We start from the raw sequence: 21,750 nt of genomic DNA on the forward strand, positions 1-21,750 counted from the left end.
TGTGATATGATTCATGGCTGGTCAGGAAGAACACTGTACGCATATACAACCAAACATAACAATCAGATGATAATGAAGTTGAATTTGGAGAAGCTGTTTCTGAAACATTGAGTGTGGGCCTTCAGGCTCCTACTATGGATGATGTCCAGAATGGATGATGGTACATTCAGGACTAGATTCTTTGACCACAGTCTGGGTATGAGGGTAAGCAATAAGACAGACAGACATACTTTATTGATCCCGAGGAAAATTGGGTACATAACTACATTGGAAGCCTTCCAAATGGACGGCCACTATAAATGCCTGGCACAGCATAATTATATTTTTTTACTCTGGTAGAAGTTGGCTGACCTTATAGTCAAGCTAATTCCTTCAAAGTCACCTCCTGAAACATCTCGAACTGTACCATACAATAATGTGATTCTGTTTAGTTGAGCAGCAGTTTGATATTTGTTTGTGACATCTGACTTAACTGGAGTAAAGCTGAGCTCTAAATTACACTTAATTTCCTAAAGTTCACAGTTAACTGCAATTGACAGTTTTACCAGAAGTAATAGATGGTTGTACACTAAGTCTGGGATTTAAGTGCAAGAATGTAATGACTGCATTACATGTTGGTTTGTTTCCAGTGGTGTATGAAACCTTGCACTGAGCACACAAAATGAGAGTGGAGTTTGGGAAGCCACAATTTCACATGCACAACAAATCTTTGTTAAAGAAAAATTTGCTTAAAGCCAGTAACAATAACATTCTTGCTCCAGTACCCACATAATCACATTCACGGCAGTAACTGTCAACTTAGGGGTATGAGAGAATTGTGGCAGGGGAAACCACTCTGAAAGTTGTATTATTAATCATATGTGTTCTCAGAGTACGAATGTTGCTTGCTAGAGATACCGGAGTATATTGTTTGCCTTATTGCCTCTGAATTGAAAAGGCAATAAAACAACAACTACATTGATAGGTTAAGAGTTGCCTGTCTGGGCTAGATGAGGATGAGAAAAAAGTAAAACAAAGGATATTATTGAACTAAAGTAGTAGCAATTAATGTAATATTATTCCTGCTGCTTGTCTGTAAGGAGTTTATATGTTCTCTTCATGATCGCGTGGCTTTCCTCTAGCACCCCGCTTTCCTCTAACAGTCCAGAGGCATTAAGGTTAGTAGGTTAATTGGTCATTGTAAATTCTACTGTGATTAGGCTAGTGTTAAATAGGTGGGTTAATGGGCGGTTCGGCTCATTGGGGTCAGAGGGGCCTGTTCTGCATTGTGTCTCTAAATAAATAAACAAACCAGATGGGTTTTTAAGACTATTTGACCTTTTCATAGCTATATCATTAAAACCAGCTTTTATTTTTGCAAATTATTTTCCCCACCTGTATTAGGATGCATATGTCTAGATCAATAGTCCTGAATTAATCTCATTACTTAGCAGCAAAAGCATTATTTCCTCCATCCTCTCCTTTCCTGTAGCTCCGTGGAGATCTTCTACATCCTGTGCCATAGATTACTGAGATCAAATGGCCCATTTTCTTCCTGGATGGTATCTTTGATATATTTGTAATATTTATTTCCAGCCCTAATAAAATTTGACATTAGCTGCTCCAACCTCCCCATATGCACTGCTTCCCAGATCGGAGAGGAAGGGACCTATCTACTCTGCATTGGCTGGCCTTAAAAGAAAAAGGCATATTGGGCATATGAACCTTAGCAATAGAAGCCTTCCTTTTTGGAGAGCCAAGACAGGAGTTAGCCGTGGCCAAATTCAGTGAATTTCTCGCTCTTCGCCATTCAACATTTTACCTACTTTGCAAAGGTAAGAGGCAAGATGCAGGTAGGTGGAAAATGAGCTACAGAAAGGTAAAGCATTTGGCTTGCGGAGTTATCCAGCACAAATAATGCTCATTCTTGCCTCCTGGTGGTTTCCTGAGCTAGTCTCATTTATCTGAGTTTGTCACTTACTTCAAATCCTTTCTTGTCCATGTACCTGTCTGAATGTCTTTTAAATGCTATAATTGTAGTTGACTCTTAACATTCTTACTGATAGCTCATTCCACATATCCACCACCCACTCTGTGGGGGGAAAAAAAACCTGTCTCTCATATCTCTTTAAATCTTGCCCCTTTCACCTTCAAGCTTTAGATTCCCCTACCTTGGGGAAAAAGATGGTGACCAATGAAAGACCCAAACAAGCTAGGCGCAACATGATTGTTTTCTGGTCTACTGGAAGTTGGCTGACTCCACGCTCTTCATGATTGTACAAACCTATCAAGTCACCTTCCTTTCTCCTTTGCAGCAGAGAAAACAGCTCCAGCCTCTCTACTTTCTCCTCATGTCAAGGCCTCCAGTCAGACGAGCTTAAGAAATAGGAGCAAGAGCAGGCCAACCAGTCTGTCAAGTCTGCTCCGCCATTCAGTAAGACCATAGTTGATCTGGCCATGGACTCAACCCCCATCACTCTTAATTTCCTTACTATGTCTTAAGTATATTTAATGAGGTATCTTCTACTGCTTCACAGGACAGAGACTTTCACAGATTCACTATTCTATAGGAAAAGCAGTTTCTTCTCATCTGTCCTTAATCAATTCTCTTGAATCTTGAGTTCGTCCCCTTGTTCTTGTCTCACTTGCCAGTCTTTTCTTCCTCTTATCTATCCTTTCCATAATTTATGTTTCCACTCTCATTGCTCTGAATTTCAGTGAGTATAGTCACAGGCAACTAACTCAATGTCTCCTCATTCATTAACTCCATAATCTCTGGAATCAATCTCCTTTGCACTGTCCCTAAAGCCCGTTTACCTGCATTTTTCCTCAATTAAGAAGACCAGAACTGCACACTGTACTCCAATCCCAGCAATATCCTCATGTTAATCTTTCTGCTAAGTCTTTGACTTAGTCACATCCTTCCTATAGGACGGCAATTAAAACTACAATGATATCCCCGGAGTGGTCCCACAAATGTCACATAATATGATGCCCCAATCCTTGCCCTGTCTAATGCCATATGTCTTCATTCACCACTTGTCTACCTGTGGCACCACTTTCAGGGAACTATCTGATTATACCTCATGGTTTCTCTGTTCTAAAACATTCCATTGGGCTTTGTCATTTCCTGTGTAAGTACTGCCCTGGTTTAGCTTCCCAAAATGCATCACTTCACATTTTGTCTATTTTAAACTCCCATCAGACTCCCTTCTCCAGTTGATCTAGATCCTGAGTAACCTTAGCCAAAATCCTTCACTGGCCACCATGCCACCAATACTGCTGTCACTGGCAAGCTTACTAAACATGCTGCCTATATTCTCATTCAAATTGTTAATAAATATGACAAACAAAAGTGGATCTAACTCTGATCCTTGTGGCCCAGCAGTCTGGAAGACAGCCCTCCACTCCCACTTTTGATTCCTACGAAGTCAGCTTTGTATTTACTTAGCTCAACCAGCCTACCATGTAGGGCCTTGTCAAAAGCTTTGATGAAATCTATGTAGATGACATCTACTATCATGCCCTCAAATCCTCTAGATCACTTCTTCAAAAAGAACTCAATTTAAACTTTTGTGAGGTGTGATTTTTCACACACAAAGCCATGCTGACTATTCTTAATCGGTTCTCACCTTTCCAAACACTGATAGAATCTTGATTTATTCATTCAGAAGGGATGATGGTATATTGGATGTGATGCCTTTAACTAGTCTAAGGGTGAACAATTACAACTTTGGTGTTGTTTCAGACTAGGAACAAAACAAATAATCCAATTAAGCACAGTGATTTTTGTTCCAAAGGAAGTTAGCTGCTTTATGTACTGTACTAAGCCAAATTTTTCCCCACAGGTTGTTTGAAATGCACCATGGAATTGTGTGAATCTAATCAGAATTTTGACACTTCATTCCTCAATTTTTTGTGCCTCAGCTCCATATGAGCTTGTGAATTTACAGCCTAGCACTGGGAAGGCAAACAAGGATACTTGTGCAGATGGGTTGGATTGTGTTCAGTCAATTCTATGAATCAATGTCTACGTGGAATATTGTGCAAAGGAAGAGAAATTCTGAATAAAAGACATTTAATCATTAATTTGTGCTTCACATTAATGATAGCCTTGCAGGTTTTAACAAAACATGACATAGACCCCTTGGGAACAGAAACCCGTTGTGTGATCTGCCTTTCCAAAAGTAAGTGTCATCCCTGAAATGTGGGTCTGCTCTTGACTTGTGAAGGATATACAAGTGGCCCCCATTTTTCAAACATTTGCTTTACGACAGCGCGCTGTTATGAAAGAGATACATTAGTACCTGAGTTCACTAACCAAAGAGGATTTTCGCTTTTACAAAGAAAAGACGCCCGCTTTATACATGTGTTTACCCCAAGAAAGACTACCATGATCGTGAAGCCTAGTGCGGGCAGTTGTGTGCGCATGCGAGTACGTGCTGATTTCTTTTTTGCTCTAAATTGATTTCAGCTCACTGTTTTCCTGATTTTGATAAGTGAAACTACACCCTACATACAATATTTCTACTTTATATAGGCTTCATATTTATCATATCATTCTTGCTTTTACTGTATGTTTATGTTGTTTTATGTTTTATTTAGTATGATTTGGTAGGTTATTTTTTGGGTCTGGGAACGCTCAAAAATTTTTCCCATATAAGATATTGGAAATTGCTTCTTCGCTTTACGATATTTTGGCTTACAAACGGTTTCATAGAAACGCTCTACCTTCGGATAGCGGGGGAAACCTGTAGTGAAGCGTGATACCTTTATGATCAGGCAAGATTAATTGCCTTATCTCACTATAAGACCCTTCTCAGCTTCATTTTGCAACGTCAAAAGTTTTAATCCTGAAGAGACAGAAAATTATCTTCAGCTCACTATTTAAGAGCATAAGGAAAAGAAAGTCTGTAATGTGGTGCCTCAAGCCTATAATGCCATTTAGTAAAATCATAGTTGATTCTATACCCAAGTAAACTTTCCTGATTGATCTCACAGCTTGCCTTTCCTTTAACTGTCAAAAAGGTAATTTCAGTCAGGATTTTACCCAGTCACTGAGTGCAAGCTGCCCATTGGAAACCGTATTCTTGATGCTTTATGAACCTTGTGCGTGGGAAACTTCTTTACTTATTTGATGGTGGGAAACTTTGTCACATGGTGCAAGCAGAATCACCTGCAGCTTAATGTGAAAAAGACTAAGGAGCTGGTGGTGGACCCGAGGACGGCTAAGGCACCGGTGACCCCTGTTTCCATCCAAGGGGACAGTGTGGACCTGGTGGAGGATTACAAATGCCTGGGGATACGAATGGATAATAAACTGGACTGGTGAAAGAACATTGAGGCAGTCTACAAGAAGGGTCAGAGCCGTCTCTATTTCCTGAGGAGACTGAGGTCCTTTAACATCTGCCGGACGATGCTGAGGATGTTCTATGAGGCTGTGGTGGCCAGTGCTATCATGTTTGCTGTTGTGTGCTGGGGCAGCAGGCTGAGGGTAGTAGACACCAACAGGATCAACAGACTTATTCGTAAGGCCAGTGATGTTGTAGGGGTGGAACTGGACTCTCTGATGGTGGTGTCTGAAAAGAGGATGCTGTCCAAGTTGCATGCCATCTTGGACAATGACTCCCATCCACTCCATAATGTACTGATTAGGCACAGGAGTACATTCAGCCAGAGACTCATTCGGTAGATGTAACACTGAGTGTCATAGGAAGTCATTCCTACCTGTGGCAATCAAACTTTACAACTCCTCCCTCGGAGTGTCAGGCACCCTGAGCCAATAGGCTGGTCCTGGACTTATTTCCACTTGGCATGATTAACTTATTATTTAATTATTTATGGTTTTATATTGCTATATTTCTTCACTATTCTTGGTTGGTGTGACTGTAACAAAACCCAATTTCCCTCGGGATCAATAAAGTATGTCTGTCAGTCTGATTCCTCCTGCCTTCAGAAATAGCCTCTTTATGTGATTCACTCATGGGGTCTTGTGTTTCAATTGGAATACCACTTATTTTTCTAAACTTCTGCAATGACAGGCCAGGGTTCCTTAATTTAATGATTTATCAGAAGAAGTAATGATCTGTATCTGCTGAAAACTGGGAACGAGGGGCAAGAAATCGCAGAGCAAGCATCATACCTTGTGATATCAGTCAAAAGAAGTAAAAGTTTGTACTGAGAAAAATCCTTCTGTTAAAGCAGGGGTTCCCAACCAGAGGTCCACAAACCCCTTGTTTAATGATAGTGGTCTTTGACATAAAAAAGATTGGGAACCCCTTTGCTAGAGCATCTAGCACTCCATGAGCCTCTGTATTAAGAGGTCATTCTCCAATCTCAGCCATGGACGATAGGATCCTATCGCTCATAGTTTCCTCCCCCAACTCTCCGCCTTCTGCAGGGTTCACTTTCTATGTGACGCCCTTGCCCACTCGTCCTTCCCACTGATCTCTGTCCTGGCATTTATCCCAGCAAGCGGAGCAAGTGCTACACCAACACTTAGGATCCCAAACAGTCCATCCATGTCTTCACTCAGCCCAACTCTGAACTGATATCACAACCTATGGACTCACTTTCAAGAACTCTACAACTCACGTTCTCCGTTTTATTTATTTATTTGCTTACCTACCTTTTACTGCTTGTTTTATTCTTTTGTACATTTGATGTTTGTCTATTGTATTTTTGTTTGTTTTCCTGTGAATGTCTGTAAGAAAATTAATATCGAGGTAGGATATGATGATATATACTGTGTGTACTTTCATAATACATTTTCTTCCAACTTTGAGGTGAGGCAACACTTCACCTGCGAGTGTTGGATGATTTACTAAACGCAGTGCTCACAGTGCAGCCTCCTCTACTTCGGTGAGACCTGTCATAGAGGGCACTTCAACAAGGGCCTTTGCTCAATTCATCACAAAAGGTCTTTTTTCCTGGAGGCCTCACGTTTCAAATTGACTTCCCATTCCTATGTTGGTCCATGACCAACTCTACTTTCATGATGAAGCCACACTCCGGTTTAAGGAGCAACACCTTGTATTCCGTCTGGGTAGCCTCTAACCTGAAGATCAATATCTTTAACTTCCATTAATTTCCGCCTCCTCGCTCTTCTCTCTCCGTCCATTCCCCATTCTGTCTTCCCTCTTACTCCTTCTTTTCACCTGCCCATTACCTCCTTCAAATTCCCATCTTCATCTTTCCCATGGTCTTCTCCTTACAGATTCTTCATTCTTCAGCTCTTCTCTTCTTTAACTTATCATCTCCCAACTTCTTTCTTTATCCCCTCTCACCTACTCGCCTTCCCACTCACCTGGTCTCAGCTATCATCTGCGACTTTGTATCCCTTCCACCTCCCCCATTCTTTCCAGCCCCAATGATTGGTCTAAACCTGAAACGTCAACTGTTCATTCATTTCCATAGATGCTACCTGGCCTAAGTTCCTCCAGAATTTTGTGTGTGTGTGTTGCTCTGGATTTCAGGAATCTGCAGAATCTCTTGTGTTTCTGTGCTGCTCCCTACTACTAGTGTGATATTGCAAACGTTTATTTAAAACGTGTTTTCTTCACAAATAGCTCAGTGATTCCTTACACTAGCTGGAGTGATAAACCTGTCTGGGGAATAAAATTCTTAATTTGCTTCAATGGTACTAACACGAGCTGTGATAAAGCCAGAAGTGGAAATGGGGAAAATAAATTAATCCAGCCTCATTTTCTCCTCCAATTACCAGGAAAAAGGGAAATCACATTCCGCTGAATTATGAAATTCCTGATTGAGCTAACAATGGTTGAATTACATAGCTGAATTACTTGGGGCAGTTAACTTCCAAAAACAACAGATATTATTGCGATATTAAATACCTGAGGCATTTGTAAATCCCAGATTCAGCCTTGTGATTAAAGGGCCAATCACCTTGACATGAATTTCTTGTGCATTTCCAAAAAATATTACCTGATTTCATTTTCTCAGTGGCCATGATGGTGTTTATAGTTGGAGGGTGCAGTGACCTGAAAATGCAGTCTGAATTCTGGATTGATGCCATTTACTGAACTCCTGGTGAATGGTTTGCTCAAAGATTAGGAATGTCACGTTTACCCTTTCCAATCCAAGTTCCAAGTCTTAATGCTGAAGTAACCAATTTTCTGAGCTGTTGAGTTTTTTCCTCCCCCCCCCCCCCCATTCCTTTGGGCTGGAAATATTGGTAAGAGCAGCTTGTAATTTTGCTGTGTAGAGAAATGCACTCTGTAGCCGCTTTATTAGTTATAGGTGTTGAATCTGGTGTGAACTTCTGTTGTTTTAGCCCATCTACCTCAATGTTTGATGTGCTGTACATTCAGAAATGCTCTTCTGCACACCACCATTGTAATGCATGGTTACATGAATTACTGTCGCCTTTATGTCAGCCTTAGCCAGTCTAGTTATTCCTCCTCTGACCTCTCTCATTCACAAGGTATTTTTGCCCATGGAACTGCCACGCACTGGATTTTTTTTTTTGTTTCTAGCACCATTCTCTGTAAACTTGACAAACTGTTGTGCATTAAAATCACAGGAGGACAGCAGTTTCTGAAATACACAAACCACCCCATCTGGCACCAACATTCCATGGTCAAAGTTGCTTAGATCACATTTCTTCCCCATTCTGATGTTTGGTTTGAACCACAACTGAACCTCATGACCATGTCTGCATGCATTTGTGCATTGAGTTGCTGCCATATGATTGGCTGATTAGATATTTGTATTAACAAGCAGGTGTTCCTAATAATGTGGCCACTGAGTGTAGATTTTAAATTAAAACTCCATGACTTTTTCATGTTAACTCAAGCTTCATATATTCCTGTGGATGTGCCAATGCACTTGAATGCCAATGCAGCTCACTTGGAGTGTGCTGAAATGTAATGAAAACCGGATTTCAACCAGTTCATGCATTGCTAATTCCCAACAGAGGCAATGTGATAATCACCAAACCGTCCAATGTTATGATTGTTGATTAAGGGGCAAATATGGCTAGAGCTCCGTGGGGTTAAGTTCTCAGTTGTTCTTCTCAGAATGGTTCCCTGAAATCTTTCTCATCCACTCATGAGATTCATCTGGACTGTGAATTCAGGGGGTGGTGTCTCTGACTTAGCAACAGCTGACTAGCCCATTGCTGCACACGACCTCCCAGGATACACGGGCTGTCTTCAATGCTGAATGGCTTTCACACAAGCGTATTGGCTGTCCAAACTCTCATTGGCATGGAATGCAGTTGCATGTCCAAAACTGGTTTCTTCCTCGCTTTCCCAGTGCCTGCAGAGCCATGTATTGTTTCAGAGCATGCAGTATCATGCAAAGTTATTTGAGCACTGAATCGAGACCATTTACTGAGCTCATAGTTGCAGCAGGCTTGTTTTAAAGTTTGAGAATGTGATTTTTATCTCATGGTTTCAGAAAGTTGTTTAGTTGCTGGGTTGAATTAGCCACACAAAGCAAGGAATTATTTGGAATCAGTTGTGGTAATTACGAGGTGCCACAGTAGTGTAGCATCACGAAAACTGCTATTACCACTCAGGGTGTCAGAATTCAATTTCAATGTCATCTGTAAGGACGCAAACACGAGGTAACCTGCAGATGCTAGAAATTCAAGCAACACACACAAAATGCTGGTGGAATGCAGCAGGCCAGGCAGCATCTATAGGAAGAAGTACAGTCAACGTTTTGGGCAGAGACCCTTCGTCAGGACTAACTGAAAGAAGAGATAGTAAGAGATTTGAAAGTGGGAGAGGGAGATCAGAAATGATAGGAGAAGATGGGGTGGGGTGAAGCTCAGAGCTGGAAAGGTGATTGGCAAAAGGGGTACAGAGCTGGAGAAGGGAAAGGATCATGGGACGAGAGGCCTAGGGAGAAAGAAAGGAGGAGGGGAGCACCAGAGGGAGATGCAGAGCAGGTAAGGAGTGATTGAGTGGGACAGAGAGAGAAAAAAGAGAGAGGAAAAAAAGGGGGAAAAATAGTAAATAAATAAATTAGGGACGGGGTCAGAAGGGGAGGGGGCATTAACGGAAGTTGGAAAAATCAATGTTCATGCCATCAGGTTGGAGGCTACCCAGCCGGTATATAAGGTGTTGTTCCTCCAACCTGAGTGTGGCTTCATCTTGACAGTAGAAGAGGCCATGGATTGACATATCAGAACGGGAATGGGATGTAGATTAAAATCTGTAAGGATTCTACATCCTCCCCATGGAACATGTGGGTTTTCTCTGGGTGCTCTGGTTTTCTCTCACAGTCCGAAGTAGGTTATTAGGTTAATTGGTCATTATAAATTGTCCCATGATTACCTGGTGTTAAATAGATGGGTTGCTGTGTGGTGTGGCTCAAGGGGCTCTATATCTCACTAAATAATTATTGCATTGGTTTGCTCTCCGTGTTTGCGACTTGGTATGGATCTGTGGTCCAACTGAACTGACTGCTCAGCCTGAAACATGATTCACCAATGGAGGCATGAAGCGTGCAAGTTAGTGATGCTCTTTGCCAAGCCAGAGATTGAGGGGCTGATTATGTCAGACCAAAAATGTCAGCAAGTACTTTGTAAGACCTCCTGGCTCCATGAAGGCTCCAGCTTTGATCCCTAGGCTGAAGTAATGTCAGTTGGGACAATAATAGAGATATTAAAAACAATATGAACTGTTCTTTCTCCACATTGATTTGTAGCCAGAGAGGGGATGCACATTTGTGAATTGCAATGAGCAATAAAGCCAGGATGTTTGGCACTGTGAGTGAATAGCCAGCTAATGTTGAACCATTCTTGGACAAGATAGCTGACCCTTGTGGAGGTTTATCCTAGCAGCAGTAGTTCTACCACTACTACCTACTACTACCACTATTAGTATTAACTACTATTACTAACAACAACTACTACTACTAATGGTATTAACAACAACTACTGCCAATAGTATTGATATAATGCTACAAAAGTCATTGAACACTACAGCACAAATGCAGGCCCTTCAGCCCATCTAGTCAGTGACAAACTATTGCTACCTGGTCGTATTGACCTGCACCTGGACCATAGTCCTCCATAACCCTCCCGTCCAGGTACCTATCCAAATTTGTCTTAAATGTTAAATTCAAATCCACATCTATGACTTCGACCAGCAATTTGTTCGACACTCTCACCATCCTCTGAACGAAGAAATCTCCCTTCATGCTCATCTTAAACGTTTCACCTTTCATCCTTGGCCCATATTCTCAGCCAACCCCCATTGAAAATAGCCTGCTTGCATTAAGCCTATCTGAACCTCTCAATTTCTACTATGAATTCTGCAAGACAATGAATCTCAGGGTAATATATGGTGACATACATACTTTGATAATATATTTAATTTGAACTTCCAACTTTCTATGCCTTCTGGAGAAGAGGGACTCCCATTACTATACTGATGTTCCTCAGCAATTGAGACAAGGAGGTGACTGAATGGCTTGCTTTTGCTTTACAACTTGATTTTAGAGGAAACAACACATAGCATGGACACCCACTTGCCACCACAATTACAATAATGAATTTCTATTCAATTCCCAATGCCCAGGTTAAGGAGTATTTTCCTGGCTTATCACTTTAATGGAGAATGAATTTAATGTTTAACTGCTACTGGACAGATTTCTGAGGATTATCGCCTTGTTGTGGTAGAGAGGATTGAGAGTTCCCGAGGTCCTGGAAGTGATAATGTCTGGTGTTTAACCATCTGGTGTTTCTGCTGCTGGTTGAGTGACCCGTGGTGGTTAGGTCATGGAGGAGGTTCCAGACAAAGTGATTCAACCAAGACATCAACAGAAGAGCTGGCGGAAGACAATGATGCATCACAACGATGGTGAAGGTGGAGGAAGGCTGCAGCAGTGAAGGGACCCCAGTTGTCTTGCATTCCCTGCCACTAGACTCCAACCCTGATCTGTCAGCCACTGGCTCCCTGTGCATCAGCCTCCCCGTACTAAACAAAGGCACACGTGGGCGTTCTCCATCAAGGGAATAAACCCTAACCTCTCGGATTAAGTCTCGTAGTGGTCGGCAAGTGCAGAAAGGAGCAGGGTTGTGAGGTCTGGAAGCCCCTCAGGATATGTGGGTCCCGGATTGGCCTTGACAGCCACCTGAAGACCAGCCATTAGAGAACCTTTTAGGAGGACATCATACTTGACTTGAGTGATCGCGATACTACTGGACAGCAGGAGGCTAAGAGCACTTGATTAACTTCCTGTTCTTCTGATTTACTGACTCAGAATTGATAATGTCTGGATTGGGGAGAGAGGAGTTGCAGGTAGAGAGAATACAAACGTAATGAGGTTGTACTGTAGAGCTGTGTGTTACCACCATAGCAGTGCAGAGTTAGGCAATGAATTGGAAGCTTGGCAAACTGCCAAACCTGTGTGTAGAAGAGCCAGTAAGAGTAAGTGGTAGCTACTTGGAATGGGAAGGTATAGCCTCATGCATTTGTATCAGTAGAGACTTGCAACATTTCAAATAGCGTGAAGCAAGGGTGCGTTCGAGCACCAATGCTCTTCAATCTCCTCTTCACCCAAATGCTGAAGCATGCTGTTAAGGACCTAGACCTGGGTATTTACATAAGGTATCACCTAGACAGATCGATGTTTGACCTGAGATGCCTTGCTGCAAAGACCAAAACACTGTGAAGGCTCATCACTGAAGCCCTGTTTGCTGATGACTGTGCCCTCATGGTCCACCAGCAGAACCACCTGCAGACGATTGTCGATAAGTTCTCTGCAGCCTCAAAGCTGTTTGTCCTGACAGTCAGCCTCAGTAAGACTGAAGTTCTCCTACAACCTGCACCAAACAGCCACCCTCCTCAGCCATGAATGCATCACCATCGATGGCACTGTCCTGAAGTATGTGGAGAGCTTCAAGTATCTAGGAAGCACCATCTCCAGTGACAGATCCCTTGACAAAGAGGTCATAGCAAGGACCCAGAAAGCCAGCCAGGTACTCGGGAAACTCCGTGTCAGAGTTCTGAAGCACAAGGATGTTCATTTTTCAACCAAGCTCGAAGTGTACAAGGCTGTGGTCCTCCCCTCTCTCCTGTATGGCTGTGAAACCTGGACCCTGTACCGCAGGCACATCAAACAGCTGGAGCAGACTCGCATGCACTCTCTGTGATCGATCATGAGGATTTGACAGCAGGACCGAATCACCAACCAGTAAGTCCTTGACAGAGCCAACAGCACAAGCATTGAGGCAAGGATCCTCCGGGCCCAGCTACACTGGACTGGCCATGTAATCCGCTTGGGCGAAACAAGAATCCCCAGGCAGCTGCCCTATGGTGAGCTTGAGCATGGCTGCCCAATCAGGGCTGCCCCAAAAAAAAAGATTCAAAAACCATTTCAAATTGTACATCAAATGGGCAGACCTCCAGCCTCGACAGCTTGAGGAGTCCGCAGCCAACAGGGCTGCATGGCGCGCCCTGACCAGGAAAGTGGCATCTGACTTTGAGGATGACCAAGACTGACGCCACAAAGCTGTGCATGCATCTGTTCCAATAACCGCCATTCCACGTCCAACCTGTAACCGCATGTGTGTTTCGGCCTCCACGGATGACTGCATAATGTTTGGTCTTCCTCAGACCCTGAGACACAATCACCAACCAACCAATCAATAACAAACTGCAAGAACAGAGGTAAAGTGCATTGTTGTTAGCTATGCACATGATTGACAAGATTGCTAAGGTTTTCTCAGGAAAAACAGTGTTATGTTTTTACTGGAAATACCAATTATAGCAGTATACTGTGAAAGTAGGTCTCATTTCCTTTTATAGATTTATTTTTAATTAAAGCTTTATTGGAGTCAAATGAAGAAAAACTTCAAGCAGTTTCGGGATTACTTTTGGATTGTATTCATAATTCCAATCATTTTGTAATTTGCTTTCAAAACATACAAATCACCTGCATATTTTTCCTTTTATAGGATTTTTTTTTTAATTCTGAGGGACTAAATTGAGTTTCTGAATCCCTTACTGGTTTAACAGAGGTATCTTATGGTGCTATTTCAAAGTGCATTGGGGAATTATCCTTGTGCTCTGGTCAAAAAATCTGATGGTTATTGTGTATTTAATATTTGAGTAATCGTGTACAGTGCCGATTTTAAAAGTATTTGTCCTCCCCCTTGGAAGTTTTCATGTTTTATAGTTTTGCAACATTGTATCACAGTGGATTTAATTGGGCTTTTTTGACACTGATCAACAGAAAAAGCCTCCTTCATGTCCAAGTGAAAACAGATCTCTACAAAGTGATCTAAATTAATTACAAATATAAAACACAAAATAATTGATTGCATAAGCATTCACCCCCCCCCCCCCCTTTAATATGACATACCAAGATATCACTGGTGCAGCCAGTTTCTTTTGGAAGTCACACAATTAAGTAGATATCAGGTTTTGGAGAACTGTGTGCAGTCAAGGTGTTTTAAAAATGCAGTTGTATCTGGAAGGTCTAACCACTGGTGGGTCAGTATCCTGGCAAAAGCTACAATGTGAAGATAAAAGAACACTCCAAGCAACTCCGCAAAAGGGTTATTAAAAAGCATAAGTCAGGAGGTGGATACAAGAAAATTTCCAAGTCACTGAAATCCCTTGGAGTACAGTTAAGTCAATCATCAAGAAATGGAAAGAATATGGCACAGCTGTAAATCAGCCTAGAGCAGGCCATCCTCAAAAACTGAGTGACCATGCAAGAAGGGAAGAAGCGAGGAAGACCACTAGGAGACCTATGACAAGCTTCATTGGCTGAGATGGAAGAGACTGAGTACGCAACAACTGTTGCCCAGGTGCTTCACCAGTCACAGCTTCATGAGAGAGTGACAAAGAGAAATCCACTGTTGAAAAAGCTCAAATGAAATTTTAGCTAGAGTTTGCCAGAAGTCATGTGGGAGACTCTGAAGTCAGCTAGAAGAGGGGTCTATGGTTTGATGAAACTACAATTGAGCTTTTCAGTCATCAGACTAGACATTGTTTGGTGTAAGTCAAACATAGCATATCATCAGAAACACACCATCCCTACCATGATGCTGTGGGAATGCTTCGCTGTAGCAGGCCCTGGAAGGCTTGTGAAGGTAGAGTGTAAAATGAATGCAGTGAAATACAGGGAAATCCTGGAGGAAACCCTGATGCAGTCTGCAAGAGAACTTGAACTTGGGAGATTTGTTTTCCAGCAAGACAATGACCTCAAGCATAAGGCCAAAGCTACAGAGGAATGGCTTAAAAACAACAAAGTTAATGTCGTACAGTGGTCAAGACAGAGTCCAGATCTCAATCTAATTGAGAATTTATGGCTGGACTTGAAAAGGGCTGTTCACTCACAACCACCATGCAATTTAACAGAGCATGAGCAGTTTTGTAAAGAATGTGGGAAAATTGCAGTGTCCAGATATGCAAAGCTGATAGAGACCTTTCCACACAGACTCAGGCTGTAATTGCTGCCAAAGTTGCATGTACTGAATACTGATGTGAAGGGGGTGAATACTTATGCAATTAATTATTTTGCATTTGTAATTAATTTAGATCACTTTGTAGAGATCTGCTTTCAGTTTGACACAGTCTTTTTCTATAGATCGGTGTCAAAAAAAGCTAAATTTAATCCACTATGATTCAATGTTGTTGTAAAACAATAAAACATGAAAATTTCAAAGGGTGGGGTGAATACATAGGCACTATATATATACTTGTTAAGCATTGTTATTCATTTTACTAATTCATTATGGGTTCTGTGTAAAAATACATTAATTGCATATGTCATCACACTGATATGAGTGTGCTTTGCTTAATGTAAACTCGAAGTTAGACCCTCATTTTGGGCTCCCATATCTTCCTTTTAATTAGTTTAATGTTTTGAAGTTACAAAATCTAATAATGATTCCATTGCTGATTGTGAGAGCTTGTGTTCAAAGTGACTTCAGTTCAAAGCATGTATTTTTGCCTGAGCAAACACACACAAAAGTCTGGAAGAATTCAGCAAGTTGGGCACTTATCGATGGAGGGGAATAAAGAGTTAATAGTTCAGGCCAAGACTCTTTATCAGAATCGGAAAGGAATAGGGAGGTACCTATAATAAAGTGGGATGAATCAGCCCAAAATGTTACCTCTTTACTCTCCACGGATGACTCCTGACTTGATGAGTTCCTCTGGTATTTTGTGTGTGTGTGTGTTGCTCAAGATTTCCAGCATTACAGAATTTCTTGTTTAATTTTGCATATAATCTGCTCTGCTGCATGATTTATGAATGCCGATTGGCACAAGTGAAATAAATATTACTAGAACTGTAACTGGAAATGCGCAGCATGTCAAAGAGTAACTGTGGAGAGAGAAAATGAGGTACCATTTCAAGTTAATAGCGTTTTATCAGAAATTGCATCAACTTTGTGTTCCTTTCCACAAAATGCTGTCTGAACAACTGGGTATTTTTTTTTTTAGCATTTTCTAAGTTTACTTGGGATTTCTGGTAATGCACTTCTATTTTTGCAGAAATCGTAATAGAAATGGGTGAGATGACACCTCAAGCCTGCTCTGCCATTTATGTGAGATTGCAGCTGCATTTTATGTACACGCCCATTCTGACATGTCAGTCCATGGCCTCCTCTTGTGCTGAGATGAGGCCACCCTCAGGGTGAGGAGCAACACCTTATATTCTGTCTGGGTACCCTCCAACCTGATGGCATGAATATCAATTTCTCCTTCTGATTTTAAAAAACTAGTTTGCCCCTTCTTCTCTTCCTCTATTCCCAACTCTGGCCTTTTACCTCTTCTCAATTGCCTGTCACTTCCCCCAGGTTCCCTCATCCTCCCATTTCTCCTACGGTCCACTCTCCACTCCCTTCAGATTCCATCCTCTCCAGCTCTTTATCCACCCTCTTGGCTTCACCTGTCACATTTTAGCTGTCCTCCTCCTACTCCCCCCACCTTTTCATTTTTGGCATCTTCCCCCTTCCTTCTCATTCCTGGAGAAGGGTCATAACCCAAAATGCCGACTGTTTGTTCATTTCCGTGATTGCTGCCTGATTGGCTGAGTGCCTCCGGCATTTTGAGTTTGGAGCATTGGATTTCAAGCATCTGCAGACTTTCTCGTGTTTATGATTTGCTGCATCACACAGTTCTCTTTGTACTTCTGTTAGATTAGCTGAGTATTCACCAACTTCTGTGCAAATTAGTGCACTTAAACTATTTATCTGTCCTGCTGGACTTGGCAGTGTACAGCTCTTGGGTTAAAAAGGCATGTTGCATGAAGTCTTAACCTACAAGTTCATGAGTAGCATTCCAGATGTGGAGCCAGCTTGCTTCTTATAATAGCCACAAAAATCTTCAAGCCCACCAGCTCTTGTATTTTGCCAAATAACCTCAATGAGTTCTTTTTTTATATAACAGTTTATAAAAGTGAAACATTCTAACTGTTGAAGCACAAGAGGAGATACCAGAGCTAGAGGATTGGTCAAAGAGGGATCTGCCCTCAGGTGCATGAGAGATAGTCAGAGTTACAAGTCAAAGAAAAACTGAGTTTGTGGCTTATTTAGCTGAAGGGTCACTCATAGAAGGGAATGCACAGGAGACCAGAAGTGAAGGAGTGTTGGTGCTGAGGAGGATTATGGGGCTGGAGATGGTTGCAGTCTTGAGAAGGGCCAAGACCACAAAAGGATTGAATACATGACTGGGAAACGTATCATTGAGCTAATGCCAGAACAACTAACATGTAACTTTATTGTTTTAAGAATAAAGTTAAACCATAAATGCAAATCAAGACTGTTGGGTGAGCTTTTTTCTATGGGGGCCTGATATTACCCTGCCAAGAGTATCTTCTATTTTAAAAAAACAGTTGATTTTTTACATGTTCAAGGGTAGCTTGTTTTTAAGAGGCTTTGAAGAGCATTCCAGCAAATGTAAAGGCTTTGAAATGTCGTCAGTATGAGACATGAAAGGGATCCAAGATAAACTTTTTTTCTTCATGCAACCAGTGTTTCCTGTATCCTGAGTGTGTTTTGTTCCTTCTGAATTTTGTTTTGGAGTCTGAATCTGTGATATTGAGCAACTAATCTCCATTCTCATTGAATGGCTTAATGCCTTTCTGTCTCAAGTAATCCCTTGCACTGAATTTGTGCTATCATGTTATATGTTTATGAAGCATAAGTTAACAAGTGTCATATGGCAATTTCAAGCTTGTTTGTTACCATATAATTAATTTCACTGTTACTCATGTCCCTTTGCAGTACTTCCTAGTCTCACAAAATAGAGAATGCATTGTATAAACGGGAAAATAACACTGAATACTGACTTGACCTTTTGTTCTCGCTCTGCTATATTACAGCTGCTTGTACTGTTTTCTCTACTGATTTCTGTCCTTTCAATCAATTTAAGTCATCGTCAGTTTACAGCAGAGTTCTGTTCGTATCTTAGAGTCATAGAACACTACAGCACAGAAACAGACCCTTCGCCCTGTCTAGTCCGTACTGAATTATTATTCAACCCAGTCCCATCGACCGGCATCCAGACCATAGCCCTCCATATTCCTCCCACAAATGTACTTATCCAAACTTCTCTGAAATGCTGAAGATGAGCCCACATTCACCACTTCTGCTGGCAGTTCATTCCACACTCTCACCAACCTCTGAGTGAAGAAGTTCCCCCTCAGGTTCCCCTTAAATATTTCACTTTTCACCCTTAACCCATCACTTCTAGGTCTAGGAAAAAGCCTGCTTGTATTTACCCTATCTCTACCCCCTCATAATTTTGTATACCTCAATCGAATCTCCCTCCCACTTTCCTGTGCTCCAGGGGATAAAAGTCCTAACCTATCCAACTTTTCCCTATAACTCAGGTCCTCAAGCCCTGATGATATCCTTTTAAGTTTTCTGTGCACTCTTTCAATCTTACTGATACCATTTCTGTAGGTGAGTGACCTACAGGAAAATTGAATTGTTTGTAGCCCAAACAGTCAACAAAGTCAGAAAAGTGGCCAAAGACCAACTTTATACATCAGGTGATATCTGTAGTTTTGCCTCAGCCAAAAATCCATCTCCCTTGTCTCCCAAATGCTCGCTCTTATATACAGCCTGTATGTAAGCTGGGAAGGACCCATAGCCCTATTGCCCTCTTCCTTTCAATTCTATCCTGGGATTACTTTCTGCCAATTACATCTGCTGGCATTTTGGGCAACAATGATGCTCCTCTATCTCTGATTGTCCTTGGCCATTTGATGGAGTTCAGAGCTTTCTTCATTGTACCAGTAGCTTCCCCTCGGTTTTCACTACAGTCTGCAATGCAAGTCCCGGGGGAGACTTAGGAATACCATCACACTCAAATGTAAAAGAATTCTTCTTTGCAGTTTCCATAACAGTTTTCTTCGACCAGTCAGGGTCGTTAGCCCCGAGCTGAACCTCCAATGTTGGAGGACTGATGGGCTACTCTTAGTCTGACCTCTACCCTTTGACCTGCTCGGCAGAAATTACCCTACCAAGAGTTAAAGCATTAGGCCCTGACTCCAGACTGCAGAGGCATGCAAGCCTCCAAGCCACAAAAAGGCTCTGGTCCTCTTGGTGGTAACCTAGGATTTAAATGACCTATTTGTGATCTCTCTACTTCTGGGTCAAATTACACTTCATTATGATGGATAGAAAAGTCACAAATATATTTCAAAGAAAGTCAAACAACAGTCAGATTGATCTGGTTGATTGCACTGTCATTTCTACATCAGAAGCACATAATTATCAAGAAGAAAAATGTCTTCAGCACTAAGGGGTCATTGCACTTCTAGGGATATTTTAGGAGAGTTGTTACCTTGCCAGCCCCTCATAATTGCCCCTAGTGATCTGACTAATATTCAACCCTCACCAAACATCACTTAAACAAATAATGTTTTCATTAACTCTTTGGTATGTGTGGTACATTGTTTGTATCAAATGGCCGCTGTCTAGTTAATGACACTCACTTTAAATCTCAATAAAATTATGTGCTATATTTCAGAGATTCTGAATTAGAGTTGTGTGTGTGTGTGTGTGTGTGTGTGTCAGCATAGTTGATTAGGGAACTCTGAATTTTACCAAAATTGCTTAACCACTGCTAGCCATTGTGAGATAGTGACATGATAATCGAACTAGTCAATTGTTGAGAGGGAGAAGATCCTAAAGTAATTGTAACATTTATTCATAGATGGTTCCTGGAAGGCCAACATCTATTGTCCATCCTTACATGGCTTCCTCAGCTATTTTAGAGCGTAGTTATCAAACATGATAACTGTTTTGGATATGTCAACCAGGACATGCTCCCTTCCTATTACTACCATCAAAGAAGAGGTATAGGATCATGAAGACACACTCAATGTTTTAGGAACAATTTCTTCCCCTCGGTCATCAGACTTCTAAAAGGATAATATATGAACCTATTCTGAATACCATCTCACTATTTTTGCTCTCTTTTTGCACTGTGTATTTAATTTCAAATATTTTTATATATTACTACGTTGTAATTTGTAGCATGTTAATGTATTGGACTGTACTGCAGCTGCAAAACAAATTTCATAACATATGCTGTGATAATAGACCTCATTCTGATTCTGAATTCCTAATTAGGAGTTGTTCATGGGCTGGTCAGGAGCTACTTTTCTTAATGAAATGGCTAAGCTTCTAAAAATGACCCAATTAGTCTGTGGTCAACATTACTTCTGATTAGCTTTTGTACAAATTCCAGATTCTTTTTACTTGTTTGATTTAAATTTCCTCTTTTAGTAAAGTGGAATCTGAACTTGAGTCAAGGAACCAGTGGTCCTGGTTGCTGAATACTAGTCCAGTGATTTAACTTGTATATTGCTGCACCCATTCTAGAAAATAAAATTATGCGAATTAATTTGACTCCTCAGATTGGAGTGAGTTTTGCATAAATGTAGATTAAAGTTTGCCATTGAGCTGAAGCTGATGCCTAAAGTAATTTGAGGGTCCCTGGGAAAGCAAGCTTGTTCAGCTTTGATGTTGCTTGACTCTAAGTGACCATTTCTCAATCCTAAATTTTTGAATTCATGCAAAGTTACTGTACTTGTACACAATCTAAGACCAGGGAGGATAATGGGACATTATACCACAGACTCAAAGAGGCGCCAGTGTCGGCATACTCCTCTTGTGATGAATAAAATGTATGAATGCAGAATATTGCAAGTTCTGATATTCATTTAATTTTGTTCCCTTTTTCGCAGCATCATTACCATTTGTCATCTTGACTCTGCAAGCTAAGCCAAAGATTCGAGGGTTCTACTGCAATGATGACAGTATCAAGTATCCATACAGAAGGGACACCATTTCACACTGGACAATGGCAGCAGTTATTATTCCAGCCTGCATCATCATTGTGAGTGAAAGAATTTGCCTTTAACTGACTACCACCAGAATGTATATGTTAAAATAGAAATCTGTTGCCGGGCAGTCTTGGAAAATGGGATGATTCCACCATACCTTTTAGCCCAATGGTATCGATTTGTGTTCTACTGAGTTCTCTGAGCCATTCCCCTGAAGTTAATGGGATCGGAATTGGTTGGACTGCTACCTATTACAGGTGAACTCTGGGCTGCAAAGGATTTGTGTTCCTAGAAAACCATCTGTATTGCTGTTTTCCATAACGTAAAACCTAATTTCCCATTAAAACTTGTGTTATAAGTAGAGATGTGTTCCTATGGTATATTTTGCTCTCGACAGTAATGAGTACTGTAGCTGATGGTTCACGTATGAAATTGTTTTCTCAGTTTCCAAAGCAAATCCCTTAAATGGCCAACAGCTAT

The 21,750-nt window shown here is 41.3% G+C and overlaps 1 protein-coding gene across 2 annotated transcripts in view; it reads left to right on the top strand.

The window, feature by feature from the left end:
• plpp2a (phospholipid phosphatase 2a) overlaps positions 1 to 21,750 on the top strand; it is a 130,573-nt gene that overhangs the window by 75,260 nt on the left and 33,563 nt on the right. For both annotated transcript variants that reach the window (XM_059991178.1, XM_059991179.1), the window contains exon 3: positions 21,172 to 21,323. In XM_059991178.1, the coding sequence (XP_059847161.1) occupies positions 21,172 to 21,323 (152 nt within the window). The remainder of the gene's footprint in view (positions 1 to 21,171; positions 21,324 to 21,750) is intronic.

This window comes from Hypanus sabinus, chromosome 16, assembly GCF_030144855.1.
Source record: "Hypanus sabinus isolate sHypSab1 chromosome 16, sHypSab1.hap1, whole genome shotgun sequence".
NCBI lineage: Eukaryota > Metazoa > Chordata > Chondrichthyes > Myliobatiformes > Dasyatidae > Hypanus > Hypanus sabinus.